General features: G+C 40.7%; 2 protein-coding genes and 1 pseudogene across 7 annotated transcripts in view; 2 read left to right on the top strand and 1 right to left on the bottom strand.

Moving 5' to 3' along the window:
* Positions 1 to 26,122, top strand: part of NDEL1 (nudE neurodevelopment protein 1 like 1) — a 36,708-nt gene that overhangs the window by 3,755 nt on the left and 6,831 nt on the right. For 5 of the 6 annotated variants that reach the window (XM_036452215.2, XM_045586534.1, XM_036452214.2 and 2 more), the window contains 7 exons: positions 9,335 to 9,432; positions 12,406 to 12,559; positions 14,143 to 14,291; positions 16,729 to 16,865; positions 19,237 to 19,410; positions 23,493 to 23,584; positions 25,433 to 25,584. In XM_036452215.2, coding sequence (XP_036308108.1) covers positions 9,347 to 9,432; positions 12,406 to 12,559; positions 14,143 to 14,291; positions 16,729 to 16,865; positions 19,237 to 19,410; positions 23,493 to 23,584; positions 25,433 to 25,584 — 944 coding nt within the window. In that variant the 5' untranslated portion in view covers positions 9,335 to 9,346. Of the gene's footprint in view, positions 1 to 9,334; positions 9,433 to 12,405; positions 12,560 to 14,142; positions 14,292 to 16,728; positions 16,866 to 19,236; positions 19,411 to 23,492; positions 23,585 to 25,432; positions 25,585 to 26,122 lie in introns of those variants that run through there. The other variant, XM_036452216.2, reaches the window with a different exon arrangement.
* LOC118727031 lies at positions 1,478 to 2,935 on the bottom strand (annotated as a pseudogene).
* Positions 10,425 to 11,849, top strand: LOC118726900 (serine protease HTRA2, mitochondrial-like). The gene is given in 3 exon segments (XM_036452206.2): positions 10,425 to 10,599; positions 10,602 to 11,684; positions 11,687 to 11,849. Coding segments are annotated over 3 exon segments (1,365 nt in total). The 5' UTR covers positions 10,425 to 10,466; the 3' UTR covers positions 11,836 to 11,849.

The raw sequence follows: 26,122 nt of genomic DNA, 5'->3' as shown, positions 1-26,122 counted from the left end.
AATCTGTTGAGAATTGCCAGGAAGTAGAACCTCAAGTATTGAGATAATGTACCAGAGAAAGCCAGGTTACATCTGTATTTATACATCACAATCAATGGAGGGACGAAGGTGGTTAAATGAAATCCATTGGTGATAGACTAGAAAGGTGGGTGAAAGCAAAGTGCGGGGTGGGATTGGATAAAAAGTAAAATGATAGACACATACTTAGGTGGGTGCAGGAACAATTAACATGATACCAATGGAGGAATTTGGTATCTGTGCTGGTGCCCAGGCACATTAGATTGTGCCCCAAGGGGTCCAGAAAAAGAAGTTACATTTCAAGGGTATGATATCACAGATGCAAAAAGACAGATAAGGCTCAGTTAAGGTCAAGGTTGACCTTGTCAGTGAAGATACTGGCCTAGGATGTAACTGCCCACTATAACTGCTTTTAGTTGAAGTTTAATTTCAGACCATCCTTTGTGGTTTCTTTAGGTCTCTGAGTTTGCAAGACCGCCATGGATGCCTTCCCTGAGCTTGTCAGGTAGCATGTGGCCAGGCTGTTACTGAATTTACCCAGAGCAAATAGGATGTGGGGGGTGGGGAGAGAGTATGAGAGCTGTGATTGCCCTAAACTAGGGGTGTCGAACTCAATCAGAGAAGGGGCCAAAATCTAAAATCCAGCCTAAATCGCGGGCCGAATGGTTTACTGAACAGTCATAAACTGTCATTGTGATGGAAACGCAGCGGAGTGCAGTGATGACAGCGCGGTGCGGGCCACATTGCAAGGCCTGGCGGGACGGATTTGGCCCGCGGGCCTTGTGTTTGACACATGTGCCCTAAACAAAGGGAGGTGGAGACTGCTAGAAAGGTCTCAGTCCAATATTTTAATGGCCCAATGGGAGACAGCAAGACCTAGGCGATCCCACAGGACTCAGCCAATGAGGAGCCGGAGGAGGGACTAAATAAATGGGCTGTGTTCCCTGCCCCACGTGTGTTCCTGTACAATGGGCGCCTTCTCTACTAAAAGTCTCATTTCACCATGTTTCCCAGTCCGTCATTTGAAATTTGGACAGGCGAGCCATTTCTCACACCAGTTGAACTCAAAAGGTTTGGAACCTAAAGTGAGTATCAACTTTAACTGGAATAGCACTTGGGAAGTGCAACCTTAGAAAAGGTAAAGTGTAACTGAAGTTTGACAAAGTTTGACAGCCATTCTCAATGTGACAATGGCCCCCATGTCAATAACTAGGATATTGGCTTCTCTTATGGCTAGGTGACATGACCCAGCTTGATAATGGGTGCTCCCTGTGTAAGGTACTACAGACCTATGTGTGCGAACACACATCATTTCAGTTTTCAGTAAACAGAACATTTAAAACCATGTCAGTAGAATTAAGAAATACTGCATTTCTATTGGCCAATTTTGCCTCGTGAATTGGCTTGGAGTACTGTTCTTGACACAGAAAATGCAATGTTAATTAGTTGCCACTACAAACTCCTTAGAATTCAGTACTTCTTTAAAAATGTTTTAAAATATTTTATTGACATCAGAAAAGGGAGAGGGAGAGGGAGAGAAACATCAGTGATGAGAGAGAATCATTGATTGGCTGCCTCCTGCACGCCCCCTACTGGGATTGAGCCCACAGCCCGGGCATGTGCCCTTGACCAAAATCAAACTCAGAATCCTTCAGTCCACAGGCTGACTGACACTTGATCCACTGAGCCAAACCTCTAGGGCCAATTCAGTACTTGAGCTTCAAGATTCAGCACTTTTTTTGCTGCAATAATGGGATCACCTCATTAGCATCACCATGGGATCAGTCAAACCTCCCCACCCACCCCACCCCACTGGAGTGATGTAATCTGGGACTGGAGTGATGTAACCACTTTTTTCCAGACTCTTTCAAAATCCACCTCTCTGACCAACTTCCGTTTAGCAGTGATGGGATCTTGAAATTTTATTTATTTCCACATCAATCACAGCTCCCCCTTCCTTGATCGATCATATCTGCTATGATAAGATTTGGAATGCCTACAGTGGAGACCACAGTATCTGCCAGAATTGTATGTTTCTTCAGCTGCTCTCGGGGAGATATTGTGACAGTGACAGCATCTCCAGGACATTCATGTGCTTCACTTGTGTGAAGTAACATTGCAGTGGGCATTCTAATATTTTTTGACCTTCCAGCTACAATCACATTCTTCCCTAGAGTTGGAATACTAGCTCTTAATTGTTTTCCACATATCCCATGAGTAGCCAGTAACAAGGAATACTGGGCTAACCACAGTCATCCTACCTATAATTATATGAAAGCAGTCAGCATCCTTGTTTGGACAAACAGTTTTGCAGATCTTTCATCAGGGTGCTTTGGAATAGCTGAATAAGAAGGCGGTCTACATTATCATCATAATTGGTTATTGACTAAATTCAACAGTTCTTGTTCTGAAATAGAAGCTGGTTTCACAATAGTCTCACTGTTGATTCCTGCCTTTGCAGCAGCCCTGGTTTTTGTTGAGGACATAGGGATGACTTCAGGATTCTCACCAAACAGGTGTGGCCCTTTTGTTGCCACTGCCACCCACTCTTCCACCTCCTGCCACACTTCCTGCTGGATCTGCTTGGCAAGTTTTCTTCCAGAAATGACAACAGCTTCATTTCCAATTGCTGAGAGGTGGAAGGGATGATGGTGGAGGCGGCATTCTGTGTGTGGCCAGAGCAGCCTGGTGGCCAGCATTGATAAAAGGGAAGCAGCAGCCATGATGCCAGTGCTGGGAGAGCCTGAAGCACATTTATTTTGTGGTCAAACTTGAAAGGCCCACTACATTGAACTACCAGGGTTTTTTGTTTTTGTTTTTTTTTAAATACTTATCTGAGGATTTTTTTTGTTTTTTGTTTTTTTGTTTTTTTGAAAGAGAAAGGAAGGGGGAGAGTGTAGAGAGAAGCATTGATGTGAGAGAGAAACAGTTAATTGGTTGCTTACCTTATGTGACCTGGGATCGAACCCTCACCTAGGTATGTGCCTTGACGGGGAATTGAACCCACAACCTTTTGGTATATGGGATGATGCTCCAACCAACTGAACCACCGTGCCACAACCTGAACTACCATTATTTAAAAAAAAAATAATTAAAAAAAATAATTTAATGAAATTTATGCTGCATTTACTATGTGTCAATCTCTGTACTGAGTACTTTACAAATATTAGTGCAATCTTCATAACAACCCTATTTTAATTATCCTCATTTTACAGGTGAGGAAATGGGCACTGAGTAGTTAAGTAACTTGCTCAAGGTCAACTAGAGAGTAGAGGAATCTGATTCAAATGCAGGCAGCTTGGTTCAGGGTCTGTGTTCTATACCACTATCCTGTGTTGCTCCTACCACTCGTTCCCCTGATTAAATGTTTTTAATTGGTTTATTCTGGAAAAGATGATGGTCATTTTAGTAAAAGGTTTCTGGCATAGATTATAATACTGTTTGAGGAGCTGTAAACAAGCTGTAAAAGTAGCCTGTTAATTAGAAAAATTGTCAACATTCAGTCCCCATAAAATTCAGAAAGAAAATGGAGACGTGTGTATGAACACATTGAAATAATTTTGTTAGAATTTGACACTGAATTAAGTAGTAAATAAGGAGGATACAGGAAATAGAACTAGATTCTCAGGAAGTTTCACATGAAGGACTATTTAAAACCCGAGTCACCAGGGGACACTGGACAAGTTGGTAGTCGTATTAAAAATATGACCCTATTGAAGAACCCCAAGTAGGGGACAAATGGATACTTTATCGTACACCCAGAGGTATGAATAGAGATTTTTCAGGGAACAATACTTGCCTAAACTTTCTTCCAAGTAATAACTACTGGTAGGTCCTCTGATACTGTAATAATGGGTCAGTAACAACAAAATCGGCTTCACACAAAAGTTTCAAACGGCATGAGAATAACATTTACAGATGAAAACAATCCTAACTCTATTTGTAGAAGGGTTGGCTCCACATTAAAGTACATTCAAGTAGCCCGGCTGGCTTGGCTCAGGAGGTTAGGACGTATGCCTGGGATGTGGGCTCGATCTCCAGTGTGGGATCTGCAGAAGGCAGTCAGTCAATGATTGTCATCATTGATGTTTCTATTTCTCCCTCTCTGGAATCAATAAAAATATATGTAAAAGAAATACACTAAAATAAATGTTAAATGCCAGGGAAGGCATATAATTGCTATTATGAACTTTTATAAGGACACTAGCCCATAGACCTCACAACCCTATCAAATAAAGAGGGAATATGCTAATTGACCATAACACCCTCACAAAGATGGCGGCACCCACAGCCAATAAGGAGGGGATATGCTAATCGACTGCCATCCTCTCAAAGATGGCGGTGCCCAGTGCCCTCAGCCCCGCCAGGGCAGCAGGTGAGCTCTGTGTGCCTGCCTCTGGAGTCCCCTCAGTCCCCCAGCTGCCCAGGGCCAGCCCGAGGTGCAGGCAAGCCTTGGATGGTGGCTGCCCAGCTGCCCAGGGCCACCCAAGGCTCTGGTAACCAGGGTTGGCTGAGGCTTGTGCTGCCAGCAGTGGCAGCAGCAGAGGTGTGATGGGGTTGTCATCTTCCCCTGATTGCTGGGTCGCCTCCTGCACGCCCCCTTCTAGGGATGAGGCCTGCAATCCAGGCATGTACCCTTGACTGGGATTCAACCTGGGACCTTTCAGTCCTCAGGTTGACGCTCTACCCACTGAGCCAAACCAGCTAGGGCTGCTGCCTTTTTTCGTACTGACAAGAATGATGTGCTTTCACCATAACCCCAGATTTACCCGGTTCCCAGTCCTGCTCTCTTGTTATATGGGATCCTCACTTTTCCTGGAGCCATCCAGCTGGTTGAGTTCCTCTCTGGGTCTGATGAACTAGGCTTCATTGTGAGACCTTTGCAATCCTGGGTTGGAGCCCTTATTTCTTTTTATTTATTTATTTATTTATTTATTTATTTTTAATTTTTTAAATTAATCTTTATTGTTCATATTGTTACAAAGGTTCCTCATTTCTTCCCCCCTCCACCAGGTTCCCACCCCACCCTCCACCCCCTCCCCATCCCCCATTGTCCTCATCCATAGGTGCAGTTTATGTTCAGTCTCTTCCTCCCTCCCTTTCCCCAATAGTAAATCCCTTTTCAGATAGTAAATCAGTTACTTAGCATTTTCTCATATCAATAATATCACCACATGCCCAATGATACATTTCACACAAAAGACATTTCCAAATAGGTCAACCAGCCTCATCCAGGCCCCACCCAAGGCACTCACAGATCAACACCCCAGCCCTATACTAACTCAACACATCCAGATCTAAGCCTTCATCACTTGATTCAGCAGACCCTTAAGTTCCCACAAAAGTTTCCAGCCATGTCTGAGAGGCAGGCGAGGAGCGAGCTGTTCCGGGCCTGGCTGCTTTGGGCCTGGCCGCACCCGACCCGGCTGCTCTGGGCCCGGCTGCTCCGGGCCCAGCCGCTCCAGGCCTGGCCACTCCCAGCCTGGCAGCTGCTGCTCCGGGCCTGGCGGAGCCCTTATTTCTTGTACCTTGATCTTTCCAGATCTTGGTTTTGTTTCTTCTTTTGTAACTTCTCAGGAAATGTGTGGGAGGTAGCCCTCCTGAGTTCTTCTATGAGAAAAAAGTTCTCTCATTTCCTGAATTATCTGTTTCCCTTCAGTTGAATAGGTCATAGGATTTTCTTATTCATGCTACTTGGTTTTTCATTTGTCTGGATGGTTCTTGGTTGCCCATTCATATTTAAGATGGAAGGGCTGACAATGATTATTTTAGGTAGTAAGGCTCTCCCCAACAGGTTCCAGCAGCTCCCTACTCTTTGATGTGGAGCCTATACTGAGCTTTAAAAGTGCCTGTGGCCGAAACCAGTTTGGCTCAGTGAATAGAGCATCGGTCTGCAGACTGAAAGGTCCCAGGTTTGATTCCCGTCAAGGGCATGTACCTTGGTTGCGGGCACATCCCCAGTAGGGGGTGTGCAAGAGGCAGCTGATCAATGATTCTCTCCCAGCGATATTTCTATTCCTCTCTCTTCCCCTCTGTAAAAAAAAAAAATCAATAAAAATATATATATTAAAAAAAGTCCTTTTAATTAAAAAAAAAGTGCCTGTGAATGTGGCTTGGCATGCATCATACTTGATAATTTTGTTTATTTGAGAATAATAGATTTATAACCTTTGTCTAATATATGGTAGTGCATTGTGAGGTAGAAATAAACTACCCACAAATCATTTTGCTTACTTCATCCTGAAATAGGAATTTAGATGTTAATAAAGTAAATGAAAGCAAAGAGGGAATAATGACAGGTTATAAGTCAATTCAAGTATTTGTTGGATTTTTGGTGTGTTTCATGTTTCTATTGATGCAGAAAGTATTTATAAATAAGACCCAGGTCCTACCTTCAGGAGCTAGCTAGAGAGACTTAATCTTTTACTTTCCTTTATGTCTTTTTCTTTTAAGTTAAACTTTACTTGTGTTATTCTGATCTTCATTACATTTTGCAAAAATGTTATTTTTCAGATTGTGTATTAGGAACTGAATATTTGAGCTGCACGTTAATACATGGTTGGCAGTGTTCAAATGGCAAAAACATTTATCCAAATTTGAAGATCAGTGCCAGTAGTTTGTTTAGAATTGGCTTCGTAGATTTAAAAAAATATATATATTTTATTGATTTTTTGACAGAGAGGGGGAGAGAGTTAGGGCTGTAGATTTTAATTGTAATCAGTATTTTTGTTGGCACTTTGGGGAAAGATCTTGTCTAGAGCATTCAGGGGACAGAGTGATTATTGCCTCACCCCTAGATGCCTCTCATGACGTGTAATTACATCATCACCGGGTTGTTGTTAGGTCCTTTCCTCAGGACACTGAGGCAGGAGCTCCCAGGAATTACTGATGCCACAAGGTGGTGCCTTCAGTGAAATACAGACAGCTCTTCCTGCCGGGTCAGCCTCCCCTCACTGCAAACTAAATCACAGTTACAGATAGGATTGTTCCTTCATTCGGGACAATAGAGTGGGAATTGGGGGCCTTGATGAAGGAATAGAATTATAAAATTAATCAGTATTTTTTAGAAATCAGAAACTTACTTTAAAAAAACATAGTCTAGTCCAAACTCTCATTGGATGAAAAAAACTGAGACTTAAAAGACTTTAGCAGGTTGTTTGAGATTTTAATGGTAGAATTGGAACCCTAGAATCCAGTTTCAACAGCACTCCAAGTCTGGGGGAGGGGGAATTACATTTTAATGTGTTATCATATTTTAAGGATATCTTGGAGAGTAGAATAATATAAACAAAAATGTGCCAGTGTAAGGGTAATCAGATTACAGGAGGGGTGCATTTGGTGCACTAAATATTTACCCAGTACTTAATGTTTGATTCATAGATACTTTCATATTATGCTTGATGCCATGAAGGAATGGAAAGGATCCATTTCTTTTCAAAGAACTCTTAGGCCGATTGGTAATTTAAAATAATTGGAAGATTGACTAACAGATGTCAAAAGTAATAGATGGTGTAGTCAGGAGAGACTTGACTAAAACAGAAGAAATTGCAGTAGGCCACAAAGGAGTGAAACTAAGTGCATTTAACTACATGTTAATTTTACTCACTAGAAACCACTCTGAAGTTGAAGTTCTGTATTTGTTCTTGTCTGTGACTTTTTGCTAAACCTTCATGAATAGCATTCTACAACTCTTAAGTTTTTTTTTTTTTTTTTTTTTTTTTTTTTTTTTTTTTATAAATTTGCTTTTAAAGCTTGTCTTGAATTCTTGCTGCCTGTATGAATTAAGTTGAATCAATTTTAGTTTAATTTAGTAAGTACGGTATTAGAGTATCTGCTAATGTGTAAGCAGTGTGCCCGGGTAGAAATAAGTCAGAATAATGCATAGCCTAATAAAGGGACACAGAAGTGTAACTATGTGGTAAATACACTCATGAAAGCATGTGTGGGGAGAGAGGTAGCCAAGAGGGTGAGAGATTTTAGTGCTCCCTGGGTGAGGGTGAGAAAGGCTTTCTGGGAAAGATGACAGCTAGGTTATTTATATATATTTGTTTTCGGAGAGGAAGGAAGAAGGGAGAGGTAGAAACATCAATGATGAGAGAGAATCATTGATTGGCAGTCTCTTGCATGCCCCCTACTGGATCGAGCCCACCACCCAGGCATGTGCCCTTGACAAATTGAACCCAGACCCTTCAGTCCTCAGGCTGACATTCTATCCACTGAACCAAAGCAGCTAGGGCTGTCAGCTAGGTTTTAAAGTATAAACAGAAGCTCTCCAAATATACAGAGAAGGGAAAGCCATTCTAGGTAGAGAAAACATCCTGAACTGAAACAGAATGTTCTGTTAAGACAACTTTGAACAGTATTGCTGGATATAAAGTGGGATGCTTGGGGAGGGGTTATAGGAGGTAAGACTCTTACAGAACTTTGCTTCTTAAAATAAGGTATGGTATGGAGTTCACTGTCTTTGGTATTCCAATTGTCCTTGACAATAAATTGGGAGTTTTAGGTAGTCAGTCCAAATGCAAGGTTAATAGGCATTTTTTTTCCCCTACCTGCTCTGAACGTCTTGGGAGAAGAACCAAATAAAAAAACATTAAAGTTGGAGGATTAGTGAATTTAATGGAAGATGCTTTGTATTTAAAAGAGAACAGGAAGGCTTTAGAAATATAACAAAAGTAACATTGAAAATGTGGTATATGATCTCCTAGTACAGTGGTCGGCAAACTCATTAGTCAAAAAAGCCAAATATCAACAGTACAACAATTGAAATTTCTTTTGAGAGCCAAATTTTTCTAACGGCACTTCTTCAAAATAGACTCGCCCAGGCTGTGGTATTTTGTGGAAGAGCCACACTCAAGGGGCCAAAGAGCCGCTTGTGGCTCGAGAGCCGCAGTTTGCCGACCACGGTTCTAGTACGATGACCTGGCTTACGTGTTTCAAGCAGGTGTTTTGAAGCAGTTATACAACAGAGAAAGGCATGCAGTAGAAATAGTTCTGGCAATAAGCTTGTTACTGTCACCTGATTTCCAGGAGATCAGTTGGCTTTAAGCCAGCTGCTGGAGCGCCCTGTGTGTAGCATGATTCTGTTGGGCGGATTCACCAGAAGCCAGGGCTGCTGTGACCAGAGTGCTTTCTATCTCAGAACTTAGTTGATCTCCTGTCCTATCATGGCCTCATCCACAATATTGGTGGTCTCCAGTAGTGGCGTATTGAAGTGATTTATATGCAATAAAGTGTTAACCATTCTTAGAATCTTTCATGTTTAACTTCCTCCAAAATGCTGCAGATTTATAAGTGTGTTTTTAATATTTCACAGGCTTTCTTGATCATGGATGGTGAAGATATACCAGATTTTTCAAGTTTAAAGGAGGAAATTGCTTATTGGAAGGAATTGTCCTTAAAGTATAAACAAAGGTAATGTTGAAAAACATCCTAAAAATAGGGGAGGGCATTTGAAATGCACCATCTCTAGCATGCACTTTTTTTTTTTTTTTTTTTTTTAAAACATAAAGCTAAATTTAAGTGTTTTAGATTTCTGATTGAAATTCTAGAGCTAGTCATAACATTGCTTGTACTTAATAGTACAAAAATGCCATAAATCCTTATTCTATTAAGTTATTAAAATAGTAAGAAAACTTAATGTCACTGATTTTTTTTTTCTTTCTGATAGCATCATTTTATATTTATTATTCTAATTGGCCATTTTTGGCCGCTGCAGGTGCCCTGCTGCCTCATCATTTCGCAGCCCTGAGTTCTCCTCAGGCAAACACTGTCAGTGTCTGGAGCCAGAAAAGCTTTGAAGGAGGGGAGAAGAGCTTCAGGTGTATGGAACATTTTATAAAATCTCAATTATTTTAATTAGCTGGGAGAATTTTTACATAATCGTGTGAGCACCAAAACTGGTCTCAAATTTCTTTTTAAAATGGAATTTTTCTAAAATAAATATACACTTTCATACTTTGGTTAATAGAGTTTTCTAAGTCTTATTAAACCTTTTATTGCTATGTCATTGCTATTGCTGAAGCTAGTTATATTGTGCCAGTGGATAGAAAAGGTGGGTGTCTTTGGCAGGGGTTCTTTTTTTCCTTTTTTAAATGTATTTTTATTGATTTCAGAGAGGAAAGGAGAGGGAGAGGGAGAGGGAGATAGAAACATCATTGATGAGAGGGAATCATTGATTGGCTGCCTCCTGCACGCCCCCTACTGGGCACCAAGCCCACAGAAGGGCATGTACCCTGACCAGAAGCCGAACTGTGACCTCCTGGTTCATAGATTGACGCTCAACCTCTGAGGCACATCAGCCAGACTGTGGCAGAGGTTCTTGTTTTTTGTGTGCCACAGATTCCTTAATAGTCTGGGGAAACCTCAGACCCCTTCTTGAATAATGTTTTTAAATGCATAAAGTTAAATATTGCAGGGCGGGCGAGGAGGCCGCCGAGGCGGAGCTGATGGCTGCGCTGAGGGCGGGGCGGGGTGCATGCTGGAGCCTTCGGGGATGGCGGGCTTTGGGGGGATTTCGCTGGGGGAAGGAGCCCCTGTTGACCCCTGACCTCTGGGCGCTGTTGACGTCAGAAACTCCTCGGGCCGAGTGACTTATGGGACCCCCAGTCCCCGGGCCCGGTTCTCCGTGGGGGTCCCTGGACCACGAACGTGTCTAACGAGGGGGTCTCCGGAGTCCCGAGAGCGGCTGACTGCGGGCGCCCGGGATCCTCAGACCCGGGAGGAGGACTCGGGGGCCCCAGGGCCCCCGCCGCGCGCGTGGCTGGCTGTGGCCCTGGGCGCTGGGGGGGCTGTGCTGCTGCTGTTGTGGGGCGGGGGGCGGGGTCCCCCGGCCGTCTTTGCCTCGGGCCTGGGCCCGCCGCCCACCTCTCCCCGGAGCCAATACAACTTCATCGCGGACGTGGTGGAGAAGACCGCACCTGCGGTCGTTTATATCGAGATCCTGGGCCGACACCCCTTTTCTGGCCGCGAGGTCCCTATCTCCAATGGCTCGGGATTTGTGGTGGCCTCGGACCGGCTCATTGTAACCAACGCCCACGTGGTGGCCGACCGGCGCCGAGTTCGTGTGAGGCTGCCTAGCGGCACCACCTATGAGGCCACGGTCACCGCCGTGGATCCGGTGGCAGACATCGCCACGCTGAGGATACAGACCGAGGAACCTCTCCCCACTCTGCCCCTGGGACGCTCCGCCGATGTCAGGCAAGGGGAGTTTGTTGTTGCCATGGGAAGTCCCTTTGCCCTGCAGAACACCATCACGTCTGGCATCGTCAGCTCTGTGCAGCGTCCAGCCAAAGAGCTAGGCCTCCCCCAGAACAACGTGGAATACATCCAGACCGATGCCGCTATTGATTTTGGAAATTCTGGAGGTCGCCTGGTTAACCTGGATGGGGAGGTGATGGGCGTGAATACCATGAAGGTCACAGCTGGGATCTCCTTTGCCATCCCTTCTGATCGCCTTCGAGAGTTTCTGCATCGTGGGGAAAAGAAGAACTGGTTTGGAACCAGTGGGTCCAAGCGCCGCTACATTGGGGTGATGATGCTGACCCTGACTCCCAGCATCCTTGCTGAACTACAGCTTCGAGAACCAAGCTTTCCTGATGTCCAGCATGGCGTGCTCATCCATAAAGTCATCCTGGACTCCCCTGCACACCGGGCTGGTCTGCAGCCAGGGATGTGATCTTGGCCATCGGGGAGCAGGTGGTACAAAATGCTGAAGATATTTATGAAGCTGTTCGAACCCAGTCTCAGCTGGCAGTGCGGATCCAGCGGGGACCAGAAACACTGACTTTATATGTGACCCCTGAAATCACAGAATGAATGGATCAACAAGAGAAGGAGGCTCCTGCTCTGATTGCCACCTTGCTTTCCTGGCCTCGGCTCTGAAGGCACCTGGGCAGAGGATTAAAGGGACCCTTGGGGGGCAGGTCCCTCCAACCACCAGCACCGATCCCTGGGCTCTGAAGAATCACAAAGACATTTTTTATATAAAATAAAATTATACCTAGCAAAAAAAAAATAAAAATAAAAAAATGCATAAAATTAAATAATAGAATTACAAAGGAAACCAATTATATTGAAAAAAATTATCTAAATATTAAACTGAGTTGCAGTATATTAATTATGTGCTTCTTTATTAATACATTAAGTAAGGAAAAGCTAGCAGTGAGTGTATAAAATGTAAGTCCTTTTAGGGCCTATAAGTCATTTTCATTGAGCCTTGAATATAAAGTTAAGAGATGTGTAACACATTGTCTTTATTATTTAGTATATTTTATTATAGCATAGCATTCAGGCAAAAATTCTTGAATTGATATGTAATCATCTTTAAAATGATCCTTTTCGTTTCTACTAACTATAACTTATCTTTCCCACTTTGTTTTTTATTAGCTTCCAGGAAGCTCGGGATGAGCTAGTTGAGTTTCAGGAAGGAAGCAGAGAATTAGAAGCAGAGTTGGAGGCACAATTAGTACAGGCTGAACAAAGAAATAGAGACTTGCAAGCTGATAACCAAAGACTGAAATATGAAGTGGAAGCATTAAAGGTAACTGTGGCAGTAGGAGCCTGGTGTCTAATGTACTGGGCTTTATTAAAATGAAAAATGTATTTTTTAACAGGAGTTTAAGAGCAGCTGGCAACAAAAAGTATAAAGGAGGCTTAAAGTGGATTTTTGTCAAACTGTTTTCTTTCACGGAACCAAGGGAGAGGTGGTTTAGAGTTTAGGAGTTCACTTAGAATGTCTGTGGTCATCAGTGTTTTAGTGATCATGTTTTTAGATAGAATTTTGTAGTCCTTATCCTATATAATAAAAGAGGTAATATACAAATTGATCATCACTCCAACACACAAGATGGCTACCCCCATGTGGACACAAGATGTCTGCCACAAGATGGCCAGCAGGGGAGGGCAGTTGTGGGCGATCAAGTCCTGCAGGGAAGGGCAATTAGGGGTGACCAGGCCATCAGAGGAGGCAGTTGGGGGCGAGTAGGCCTGCAGGGGAGGACAGTTGGAGGGGACCCAGGCCAGAAGGGGAGGACAGTTGGGGGGTACCAGGCCTACTGGGGAGGGCAATTAGGGGTGACCGGGCCAGCAGAGGAGGGCAGTTAGGGGTGACCGGGCCAGCCAGGGAGGGCAGTTGCGGGTGACCAGGCCTGCAGGGGAGGACAGTTGGGGGAAACCAGGCTTGCAGGGGAGGGCAGTTAGGAGCGACCAGGTTGGAAAGGGAGGGCAATTAGGGGTGACTGGGCCAGCCAGGGAAGGCGTTGGGGGGGACCAGGTCGGCAGGGAAGGGAAGTTAGGGGCAATCGGGCTGGCAGGCAAGCAGTTAGGTATTGATCAGGCCAGCAGGGGAGCAAGCAGAAGCGGTTAGGGACAATCAGGCAGGTGAGCGGTTGGGAGCCTGCAGTCCTGGATTGTGAGAGGGCAGTTGAACATCCCTTGAAAGGTCCCAGATTGGAGAGGGTGCAGGCTGAGCTAAGGACACTTCCCCCTCTAGTAATTTATATAAGCTACCTGATTGTTTTGATAAGGCACCTCGTTTTGTGGCACTTAAAAATTATATTTGTATGAAATATACACATTTATTTCATTATTGTTCATAGTCTCTTTAGTTTTGGAGTTTAGTTTGGATTTAAAAACCCTTCTAAAAGGAATTTTCAGGAGTAAAAGGATTAACCCCTTTTGTTGCTCTTTAACTACCTGCCTTAGCCAAATGCTTAGAGACTTCTGTGTCTTGGAGTAGGTGGGTTTGGGAAGGTGGGGGTGGGCAGGTAAGGGGTAGAGAATTTGAGCTCTGACAGTCTACTTCTTTGTGCTCACCTGAACTGTATTCAGCCTGAGAGCCCAGGAGTTCCCCCACCATGTTTGGGATTTTATTATTTTGCTTTTTTCAGAGAGACCAATATTAGATTTCTGAGAGGAGAATGGGTGACTATTTAAACCTATATGAGTTAAGTCACTTGGAATGAATGTGTGATTGTTTTTAAATATTGTAAAAAGGAGAGCCATCAACTTGGATTGTGAGTGAATTCCTTGGATTTTTCCTCCTCTTTAACTTGGGTTGTATCCTTCATTAAAGAAAACTACATATTAATGACACATACTTTTTTCCTATACCCATGCCTTTAGGAGAAACTAGAACATCAATATGCACAGAGCTACAAGCAGGTCTCAGTATTAGAAGATGATTTGAGTCAGACTCGAGCCATTAAGGAGCAGTTGCATAAGTATGTGAGAGAGCTGGAGCAGGCCAATGACGACCTAGAGCGAGCAAAAAGGTGAATGATGTGCATTTTGTTAGAATAACCAAAGTTGGCAATCAGTGATTAAAATGTATGTCTTTAGGTTCAACCTATCACCTAGATCTTCTCCCCAGAACACTTCCTTTGGTACTCATTGCATTGAAGCTAACCAAAAATTCTTTAAAAAAAAATATATTTTATTGACTTTTTCAGAGAGGAGGAGAGAGGGATAGAGAGCTTGAAACGTTGATGAGAGAGAAACATCAACCAGCTGCCTCTTGCACACCCCCTACCGGGGATGTGCCTGCAACCAATGTACATGCCCTTGACCGGAATCGAACCTGGGACCTTTCAGTCCGTAGACCGACGCTCTACCACTGAGCCAAACCGGTTTTGGCTAACCAAAAATTCTTATCTTCCCAGATAATTCCCTTCTGAGCTTTTCTTTTTTCCTTCTTTCATGTACTATTGTTTCTCTTGGCTTTTCATTAAAATATCTATCATTCATTCCTTTTATCCCTCTTTTTCTCAAGAACACCACACTTTTTGTAGGTCCTCATACCTTTTTTTTTTTTAAACAGTTGTGTTTCTTTTTAAAAAAACAAACAAAAAAAACAAAACTCAGATGTGTTTCTTTTCTTTTTTTAAAGTTGATTTTAGAAAGAAAGCGAGAGGGAGAAAGCGATAGAAACATCAATGATGAGAGAGAATCATTGATTGGCTTCCTCTTGCACACCCCCTACTGGAGAGCGAGCCCACAATCCAGGCATTTGCCTTGACCAGAATCAAATCTTGGACCCTTCAGTCCGCAGGCCGACACTCTATCCACTGAGCCAAACCAACGAGGCTGGTCCTCACATCTTAAACCTGAATTCTGCAGTCATTTCCTACCTAATCTGTCTTTAAATTTTTACTCCTTTTTATTCTCTTCTGTTTTAATACCAACTGATGAATTTTGTCAAAATATTGCTTTAATTATGATTTTGATGAATAACCTATAGTGGCTTGCTATTACTATTGCCAGCTTTCATATATCTGTAAATTAGTTGTTTCTTAATCATTCCAAATTTAATTCCTCTCATTTTATTCCTTTTACTTTATTATCTGGTATTTTTTTCCTTAATAGTAGAGTGACTTAAATGCCTGCTAGAATTGAGGATACAAAGATAAACCAATGCCTGGACCGGTTTGGCTCAATGGATAGAGCGTCGGCTTGGGGACTGAAGGGTCCCGGGTTCGATTCCGGTCAAGGGCATGTACCTTGGTTGCGGGCATATCCCCAGTAGGGGGTGTGCAAGAGGCAGCTGATCGATGACTCTCTCTCATTGATGTTTCTAGCTCTCTATCTCTTTCTTTTCCTCTTTGTATAAAAATCAATAAAAAATATATATTAAAAAAAAAAAAAGATAAACCAGCTCCTGTCCTTGGGTATAACAGGTGTGGACATTTCATATGATAAACACTCTAGTAGAAAGAGTGTACAAGTCGTCCCAGGGCAGAGAGCAGGGAGCAGCTGAAGTTACCCTGGGGGAGTCGGGAAAGCAGAACATACAAGGAGAAATAGAAGTTAACCAGGTGAAGAGAAATGCAGAGGCAGAGAGCAGAAAAGTGTGTGAGGTATTAATATTTCACTTAGAAATACAGAGACATGGCTGAACAAGATGAGGCTGAAAGGTGGTTGAGGCAGGTTGTGAAGAATCTTGTGTGCAATGTTTGATATTCTACAGACATTCGGAGCCCCTTTAATAACTTTTTAAACAAAGGAGTAATAATTTAGACTGTGATTTCAGCTGAAAATACTGAGGAATTGGAATAGAGAGGAGGAGATGTGAAGACCTCTAATCACTATCATTTAGGAGTAATCCAGGTATTGGATGGAGTGTTGAATGGGGCAGAATATTGAAGAAGAGCAAATGGAGTTGAGAGATTTGGACAGTTGATAGGATTTGATAAGATTGGACATGGCATTATGAGTTCTGAAGAGGTTAGAGAATTTTATATTTAGCAAGTAGCACATACAGGTAGTGGACACATAGTAATTTATGTTAATGTTTGTTGAGTAAAGAGTAAGATGAGAAGTGTGGGAAGAAGAAAAGAATTGGTAGGAAGAATATTAATGAGTGGGACCTGGGACTTTGTGTTTTAAACACATTTTTAGTTAATTCTTATGTATTCTAAAACGATAGAAAAGTTTTCCTGAACGTGATTGTGTTTAAAATCCAGCAGGGATAAATAACTTTAAGGAATTTAGATGGAATTTAAGAGAAAAGAATATATTTAATGGCCTTAAATGATAGCAAGAAGCTCTCTCTAAATGCCACCAGAGATCAGAAGGAGTGAGATCATTGTCTTTCAACTGGGCCAGGCTTTCTAGGTCAGGAAGTGATATGAGATAAACTGACAGTTTCCTTTTGTATTACCTATTTGCACATTATTTACTTAATTCATGGATTCTAATTTTTTTTTTTTTTAGGGCAACAATAGTTTCACTGGAAGACTTTGAACAAAGGCTAAATCAAGCCATTGAACGGAATGCATTTTTAGAAAGTGAACTTGATGAAAAGGAATCTTTATTGGTTTCTGTTCAGAGGTTAAAGGATGAAGCAAGAGGTAAATTTTATAACTTAAATGAAATCTTACTGCCCCTAAGCCAGAGTTCTAAGCTAGCTTCACGATCAGCTTGGTAAAGCTATACATTTATATACTTTATCAGACACTATGCTAAGAACTTTTAATCTTAATACCTACATCATCAATTCTAGGAGGTAGCTAGATATTATCATCCCTTTATGACAGGTCATAAAATTGAGGTACAGAGAGTTTGCATTTTTCCAGAGTCTGATAACTCGTCAGTTGGAATTCAAACCATGGTCTGTTTTCCAAAGCCTTAATCACTACCACTGTGCATATACTGCTTGTTAGTTTGGGTTTTTCCTTCTACCCAAATAATTTTGTTATGCACATAATAACATGTACATTGCTGTTCATATTATAATAGCATATCTAATGAACGTATATACTTTAAAATTCTCCTTCCCTCCCCCCTTTTAAAATGCATTGTAGTATGCAAAATATTACAAAGAAGAAAATAAAAATCAATGCCAATCCATTTATCTTAATAGAACCCACTAGCAGTTTGGTGTGTTTATTTCCAGTCTTTTCCATGAGTATGCATACCTATATATTTATATCTATATATCTACATATATTTATATACACATCTATATCTATATCTATCTATCTATCTATCTATCTATATATATATATATATATATATATATATATAAATAATTAGGACCACACAATACCTACATATGTATTTTTTTCTGTCCTCTTCTTTTTTCACCTCCTAATATAGTGAGTATAATTCATGCCATTAAAACATCTTTTAAAACAGGTTTTAATAAAGTATAATGTTTATTATATATATTTTATTTGATGGGTTCTTTATTATTGGTGGTTAATTTTTTGCTATAAATAATGCTGTGAATAGGATTCTTGGACTTAATATTTAAGAATATCTGATTTCTTTGGAATAGATTCTTAAAAGTAGCAAAGGATATAAATGTTTTAATGGTCATAAAAGACACTGCTAAATTACTTTTTAGATAATTGGTATGTGGTTGAGAGTATTGTTCTCAAACTGTTACCATATTTTTCGGACCATAAGACGCACTTTTTCCCCCCCAGAAATGGGGGGAAAAAGTCCCTGCGTCTTATGGTCCAAATATAGCCTACACATATACTTTAAAAAAAAAAGTTTTTTTACTTGCTTCGTTCTCTGTGGTCTCTGTGTGCTTGCCCGGCTCTAAAATGGTTCTAAATGCTGCTGTTTACTTTACAGGGTTGATTACATGTGTTTATGACTGTGATGTTGGGTTTTAATGCACATAAAATATTTTAGGACACTTTGTTTCAGAATCTTTTTTTCTTCATTTCCCTTCTCTAAAAACTGGTGCGTCTTATGGTCCGGAGCGTCTTATGGTCCGAAAAATACGGTAATTAGCATTGTGAATAATAAAAATAGGTTAAAATTATTTAAAAATCCATTGCAAAGTTGAAGGTTGATATCTCATTTTTAAACAATTTGTAATTCTTTTATTTTAAGAAATATATTTTTGATTTCAGAGAGGAAGGGAGAGGTAGAGAGAGATAGAAACATCAATAATGAGAGAGAGCTGAACCGGTTTGGCTCAAGGGATAGAGCGTCAGCTTGGGGACTGAAGTGTCCTGGGTTCGATTCTGGTCAAGGGCATGTACCTTGGTTGCAGGCATATCCCCAGAAGGGGGTGTGCAAGAGGCAGCTGATCGATGACTCTCTCTCATTGATGTTTCTAACTCTCTATCTCTCTCCCTTTCTCTCTGTACAAAATCAATAAAATATATTAAAAAAAAATAATGAGAGAGAATCATTGATTGGCTACCTCCTGCACACCCCTTATGGGTATTGAGCCTGCAACCAGGGCATGTGCCCTTGAATGGAATCGAACCCAGGACCCTTCAGTCCGCAGGCTGATACTCCTCTATACACTGAGCCAAACCAGCTAGGCTTTGTAATTCTTTATTACTATTTATGATACATTTGCTCTATTTTCAGATGCTCTTTTTCTTTTTTTAAGAACTTCATCTGAAGAACTTCTCATAATTTATATAATTATAAAGTATTACGGTAATTCTGTTTTATTTATTTGTTTACTAGAGGCCTGATGCACGAAATCTGTGCAAGAATAGGCCTTCCTTCCCCTGGCTTCCCTCTGGCACCTGGGACCTGGGCTTTCTTCTTTTCACCTCTCTCAAATAAAATTAAAAATAAATAAATAAGTATTATAAAAGAAAGATCATTAGAAGTAATTATTAAAAAGGAAACTCATAGTGAGAAATAATAATTTAGGAAGAAAGTCTTTATTTCATTTTAGATGTGACTTTGCTTTATATATTTGTTTTCTCTAGTAAGTATTACTACCTTTGCTACGTTTTACAGATTTAAGACAAGAACTAGCAGTTCGGGAGAGACAACAGGAAGTAACCAGGAAGTCGGCTCCCAGTTCTCCAACTCTAGATTGTGAAAAGATGGATTCCGCTGTCCAGGCGTCACTTTCTTTGCCAGCAACTCCTGTTGGCAAAGGAACAGAGAACAGTTTTCCTTCACCAAAAGGTTTGTAATGTCTTTTCTTTTGTTTCGTGCTATCTTTTTTTTTTTTGTCGTTGTTAATCTTCACCTGAGGATATTTTTCCCATTAATTTTTTAGAGAGAGTGGAAGGGAATGGGAGGGAAGGTGGAAGGGAGAGAGAGAGAGATGAGACACATTGCTTGGTTGCCTCTCATTGGTTGCCTCATGCTAGGCTCAACCTGGGGCCAGGGATTGAATCTGCAGCTCAGGTACATCCCCTTGACCGGGAATCGAACCTGTAACCCTTAGATGTGAATACGATGCTCATACCATTGAGCCACATGGGCTAGGTCCCTCTTCTTTTTGCAACTATGGTAGATTATCAACTTAGGGGATTTGCTGATGAAGCAGTAGTTGCTAAAGTTTAAGCCAAATTTCAGTTTAAAAGTTTGTTAAATCTGTGTAGAAGAAGGAATTATTTTCCTAAGCCACTCAGCCATAGGAAACAATGAGAATGCTGGCTAGGTTTAAGACAAAGCCACTTAAACTGAGATTTTGAAAGGTTGGAAAGTTTTTAAAGAAAGTCTAATTTTTAAAATTATAGCAGTAATGTATGTTCATGCAGAAGATTTTAAAAATGGAAAAGCAAAAAGAAAATAAAAACTATCTGTAATCTCACCGTTTAAAGTTAACTACTCTTAACACTTTTGATTTTTTCTTATTGTGTATGTGCTTGCTTGTATTTGTGCCTACCTTGTTACACATATTTTTTGGGATCATGTTTAAGTCCAGTTTTATATCTGGATTTTAATAAGGATTATATCTTTCCTAGTGAGATGATAAGATTTTCTGTCTGGGCAATTAGTGTAGTATGCTCTCCAAATCTGTGCTGTCCAATACAGAAGCCACTAGCTGTATGTGACTAAAATTTAAATTTTTACTAATTTAATGTGAATTAAAATTTAAAAATCAGTGTTTGGTTGTATTAGTCATATTCCAAGCGCGCAGTTGCCCTTGAATAGATAATTCATCTATTTTTATGAGTTGGAATTAGATAAGGTGTGTAAAAATACTGAATAATCAAAAGGTGTTACTAATTGTACTAGTATGTATTGAGTGTCCTGCTGAAGGCATAGAGCCAGTAGTATATAGTTTATAGCAGTCCTCAAAAGCTTTTACTGTTCCTTTTTCAGAATGGTGCTTGTGTATTTGAGGCCCTCAGAATTACTGACATTTGAAAATTAACAAAGGTTTGCTTTTACTCATTAGAATTATGCAGATGAATTCTGAAAACTTTTTATTTGAGTACTAATCAGAATAATACTACTATTTTAGAACTTTTTCTGAAACCAAGGTAACACAAAGAGGGAGGTGTACGTTCTTTTACAGCTCATTAGATTTTTCATATAAGAACTTGGTGTGGGGGAGTGTCAGTAGGACGAAGAGTTTACTCTGGCTCAGAATTAAGATAGGTCAATCCAAAGGCAGTAATCTTGTCCAAATAGACACACTTTTAGGCTGGAACTGACAGTATAAACTCACCTAAAAGCTGCTGTATTCTGGATCGTGGCAGTTTTGTGAGGAAATCAGCAGACATAGAAGCAGGTTAGAGAAATCAGTGACAAGGTTGAAGAACATCTGATTACATTCTAAAGGACAGGATGATAAACAGCAGCAGCAGCTGCAAAAGCACTTTACATGCCGATCAGCACTCAGGAAAAGAAAAAATAGCTAACATTTATTAAGTACTTACTGTGCTAGGCATTTTAAAAACATGCTAACTAGTTTAAACTTCACAACAACTCTATGAGGTAAGTTAATTATTAGCTTCTTTTGCATATGGGTAACTTACTTAAGGTCACACAGGCATCAAATGACAAGATAGATTTATATCTAGCAATTCCACTTGAGCTCTTAGCCATTATGCTATTTATGTCAAAAATAAATTGGAGAATTGTGCACAATTGGAAACCTTTGCTGAAGGGCATGGAAGAAGAGCATGAATAGCATGCTCAATACTGTGATTCTGAATGGGAAAACTTAATTTTGTTGTAATATCTATTCTCCCCAAATCAATCAATAATTTAAATTTTTAATAAGAGTCTTAGAATTTTTTTATGTTGTCAAATTGATTTTAAAGTTAGTCTTGAAGAGTAAATATGTAAGAATAGCCAAAAGCCCAGCCAGCTTGGCTCAGTGGTTGAGCCTGGACCTATGAGCCCAGAGGCCACGGTTCGATTCCCAGTTGGGGTAAATGCCTGGTTTGCAGGCTCAGTCTCCAGGGTGGGGCATGCAGGAGGCAGTTGATCGATGATTCTCTCTCATCATTGATGTTTCTATCACTCCTTTCCTCTCTGAAATCAATAAAAATATATTAAAAAAAAGAATAGTCAAGAAAAGTTTGAAATAGGTTACTAACAAAAAGCGGCTTTGACCTTCAAGATACCAAAATTTATTTAATACTATAATAACTAAAGCAGCATTAGTGGACTAATAATTTAATGGAGTTTGAAATATATAGGGAATTCAATATATGGTCTTAGTACCATTTCAAATGCTAAAACTATTTTACTACTATTTTAGAACTTTTTCACTAATTGGGTATCCATTTGGAGGGAAAAATGTAAATACTTGATGAGTTAAATGATCTAAGTGCAAAAAAATTTTTAGGAAACCATTAGGAGAAAATATGGGGAACATTTTTTATAATATTGAGGTGAGGGAGCCAAAGGCTTCCTCCTCAAAACACAAAGCTTAAAAGATAAATATCACTGAGAAATATGACATATAAGAGATGGGGTGAACCGGGACCGAGTTGGCTCAGTGGATAGAGCGTTGGCCTGCGGACTGAAAGATCCTGGGTTCGATTCCGGTCAAGGGCATGTACCTTGGTTGCGGGCACATCCCTAGTGGGGGGTGTGCAAGAGGCAGCTGGTCGATGTTTCTCTCTCATCGACGTTTCTAACTCTCTGTCCCTCTCAATTCCTCTCTGTGTAAAATCAATTAAAAAAAAAAAAAAAAAGAGATGGGGTGAATATTTGTAATTATTGTTCCCTTGCAGATTGATTAAAGGAAAGACAACTCAGTAGGAGAAAAATGCAAAGGATAGGCAGATAATTTCTGGAAGAGATTCAAATGACTTGTTATTAAGGAAGTAAAAATTAAAACAAAATGACTATCAAATTGGCATAAAAATGTCTAATATTATTGACAATACCACTGTATAAATTGCTGACATTGACATAATCTTTTTAGTGAGTATTTTGGCAGTCAGTATCTGTTAAGGTGAAAAAAATGGGCATAGCATATCCTTTGACTCAGCAGTTCTATTTCTAGGAAGCTCCTCCTCCTCCTCCTCCTCCTCCTCCTCTTTCTTCCTCCTCCTCCTTCTCTTCTTCTTCTTCTTCCTTCTTCCTTCTTTCTTCTTTCTTCTTTCTTTTTTTTATTTTTTTATTTATTAAATTATTATCTGTGTACATATTTTAACATTGCCCCCCCCACATACCCTCCCTCCCCAGAGTTTTGTGTCGATTGGTTGTACTTATATGCATGTATACAAGTCCTTCGGTTGATCTCTTATCTCCCCCAGATCTCCCTACTCTTCCTGGTGTAATTTTACAGTCTGCTTGTTGCTTTACTGTCTTTATATCTATCTTTTGGTTTGTCAGTTTATAATGTTTTTTAATGTCCATAAATGAGTGGGGCCATGTGGTATTTCTCTTTTATTGACTGGCTTATTTCACTCAGCATAATGTTCTCTAGTTCTATCTCTTCTTTCTTCTTTCTTCTTTCTTCTTTCTTCTTTCTTTTTTCTTCTCCTGCTTGCTCCTTCTTTCTCCTCCTCCTCCTCTTCCTCCTCTTCTTCCTCTTCCTCTTCCTCTTCCTCCTATACTCATCTGGTGGTTTTAAGAATATATGTCCTTTTAGCATTATTTGTAATGATGTAAAATTGGATGTAATCTAAATACTCATCAGTTATAGAACTTTTAAACATATTTATGGAATATCCACTTTATCTGTAGTTTGGATTACTATATTGATTTTTTTACATTGAATGCCTACTGTTTTGCAATAACAACAAAACCCAAATTGCATGTATAATTACTTGTGTTTTATTTTTCTGTAGCTATACCAAATGGTTTTGGTACCAGTCCACTGACTCCTTCAGCTAGGATATCAGCACTAAACATTGTGGGGGATCTCTTACGGAAAGTAGGGGTAAGCATTCAATTATTTATCACCTGGTGTTTCAGTTGCAAAGGTATTGAATTATTTCTGAATTTGAAGTTGGGAGAAAAAAGGACACCTTCCTGTGGTAAAGGCTGTAATTAAGCTGAGAAGCAAAAGCAGCCAGTGATCAGCCGAGGCTTGTCCAGATACTCAGCTCCAGGGCTTGGGCTTGCTGGTGTGTCTGCAGGGCCCAGCGTGCTGACCTAAGTTTCCACTGAGAATTCTGCAGGTTCCCCCTGCCTGTTTCTAAAAGACCACACATCATCCATTTTTTCCTAAAATACTTCCTGCTGTATGCCTTTTATTTATTTATTTTTTTAAGCTTTTTAAAAATTGATTTTTAGAGAGATGGGAAGGGGAAACATCAGTGTGAGAGCGAAACATTGATCGGCTGCCTCCTGAAGGCCCCACACTGGAGATCGAGCCCACAACCCAGGCATGTGCCCTGATGGGGAATTGAACTGTAACTTCCTGGTTCATAGGCTGATGCTCAGTCACTGAGCCATACAGGCCAGCCGCTTATTATTCAGTATTTTACTCTGTGTGATACTTTTTGACCTTATCAAGAGAGTAGTATTCTGTTTTTCAGCACTCTCTTGCTCTAACTTTGTTCCTCTTCATATGTGATCCCACAGATGGTTTCCTCTGTTACTGTTGAGCATGGTGTTTTGGCCATGGAGGAGACCTGCATATGTTATCCATGGATTTAATTTACTTATGCATTCCGAGTCCCTTAGTATTATGGATAATAGGAATGAATTGTTTTTTGCCCTTCTCCTTTTTTTTGTGTGTGTTTTTTTTGTTGTTGTTGTTGGAGAGGGTTTTTTTTTCTTTTTTGGGAGAGGGGTTTGGGTTGGTCAGAGTGTTGATGGAGAAGGGGGAGTTGGTGATATCTGTGTGTGATGGACATAGATGAGGACGTCCTGTTCTCTGCATGTCCTCTGTTTGTAGAGCCTGGCAGATGCCAGGAGCCAAGAAAGGCACCCAGTTTAGAGGTAAATGCTCTAGAGGCCTGGTGTCATCTTCAGGTGAATTATTTAATTATAGACAAAGGGTATCAGACACTTAACTGTGTTCTAAGAAGTAGAATAGTTTTAAAAAAAATTTATTGATTTTTTTACATAGAGGAAGGGAGAGGAACAGAGAGCTAGAAATATCGATGAGAGAGAAACATTGATCAGCTGCCTCTTGCACACCCCCTACTGGGGATGCGCCCACAACTCGAGTACATGCCCTTGACCAGAATCGAACCCGGGACCCTTCAGTCCGCAGGCCGACGCTCTATCCACTGAGCCAAACCGGTTTCGGCACGTAGTAGAATAGTTTTTAACATCATGTGAAGTGTTGTAAATACTCTTATCCATCTTAATGCATTAGAAATAACTACACTGAAATGCCGTAGAAATAATTGGCTGCTTTAAAAATTCTCAAGTGATATTTTTGCATTCTTTATGCATTTGCTCCCCAAACAGCCCTCCTCCATACACACCCACCTCTAACTAGCCAACTAACGAAAATCAGAAAGACATCATGGATGGGGTCCATAGACTTGGGTCTGTCTGGGTCTGCTTGTGCCACATTTTCTTATGTGAGTGCGGAGATTTGTGTCCCTCAGTAACACTGAGAGGAAGAAGTAAAGATTCTGAGCTCATTAGGAAGAGAGTCAACAAGAACAAGTCCTTTGTGCTAGAAGGTGATTGGTTCCAGCTTAAGTAGCCACCAGTATCAACGGAGGAGAGAGTAAAGTTTGAGTCTCAAAATAGAAATATTTGAAATGCAGATTTTTATGTGCAGCTACTGTTTTGACAACCACATCATTCCTTCTTTCTTTTGTAGGCTTTAGAATCTAAATTAGCAGCTTGCAGGAATTTTGCAAAGGACCAAGCATCACGAAAATCCTATATTTCAGGGAATGTTAACTGCGGGGTGATGAATAGCAACGGCACAAAGTTCTCTAGATCAGGGCATACGTCTTTCTTCGACAAAGGGTAAGTTTTGGAAGTTTTAAATAATTTCAAGTATTAAAGTTACCCGTGATTAAGTGAGCTTACTCAAGCTTTGAAAAGATAAACTCAGTTTGATAAGTCTACCTGAAGCCTGTTACCATTCCAATCTCACGGGGCATGAAATCTGTTGCTGTCTTCTGTCCCCATGGAGTCTGTTGCCCTGGGAACCCTGACTCTGAAGCGTCTGTCCTGGAAGCAGACTCCTGTAGGCTGCAGTGCTAGGCTCTGCCCGTCATATAGTCCTTGTTCTCAAGGCTCTTACAGGCTCGCAGGCTTTTCTGGCGAGTACAGAGTGGGGCAGAGGCAGGTTTTCGGTTGTTTGTATGGACGATAATAATAATAATAATAATAATAATAATAATACAATTTGTGTTCTGCATATTCACAACTGTAAACCTACTTTTGTACATCCTGAGCCCCGTTTGTTAAGGGTAGAAGAGAACACCAGTTACGTATTTATGCAAACTCTGCAACAAACATTCTGCCTGAAGATTTTAGGAAAATATAAAACCACTGGATC

The sequence above is a fragment of the Pipistrellus kuhlii genome, unplaced genomic scaffold (assembly GCF_014108245.1).
Source record: "Pipistrellus kuhlii isolate mPipKuh1 unplaced genomic scaffold, mPipKuh1.p scaffold_m20_p_23, whole genome shotgun sequence".
Classification (NCBI taxonomy): Eukaryota; Metazoa; Chordata; class Mammalia; order Chiroptera; family Vespertilionidae; genus Pipistrellus; species Pipistrellus kuhlii.
The sequence above is the reverse complement of the archived record's forward strand: the minus strand, read 5'-3'. Positions and strand labels throughout refer to the sequence as shown.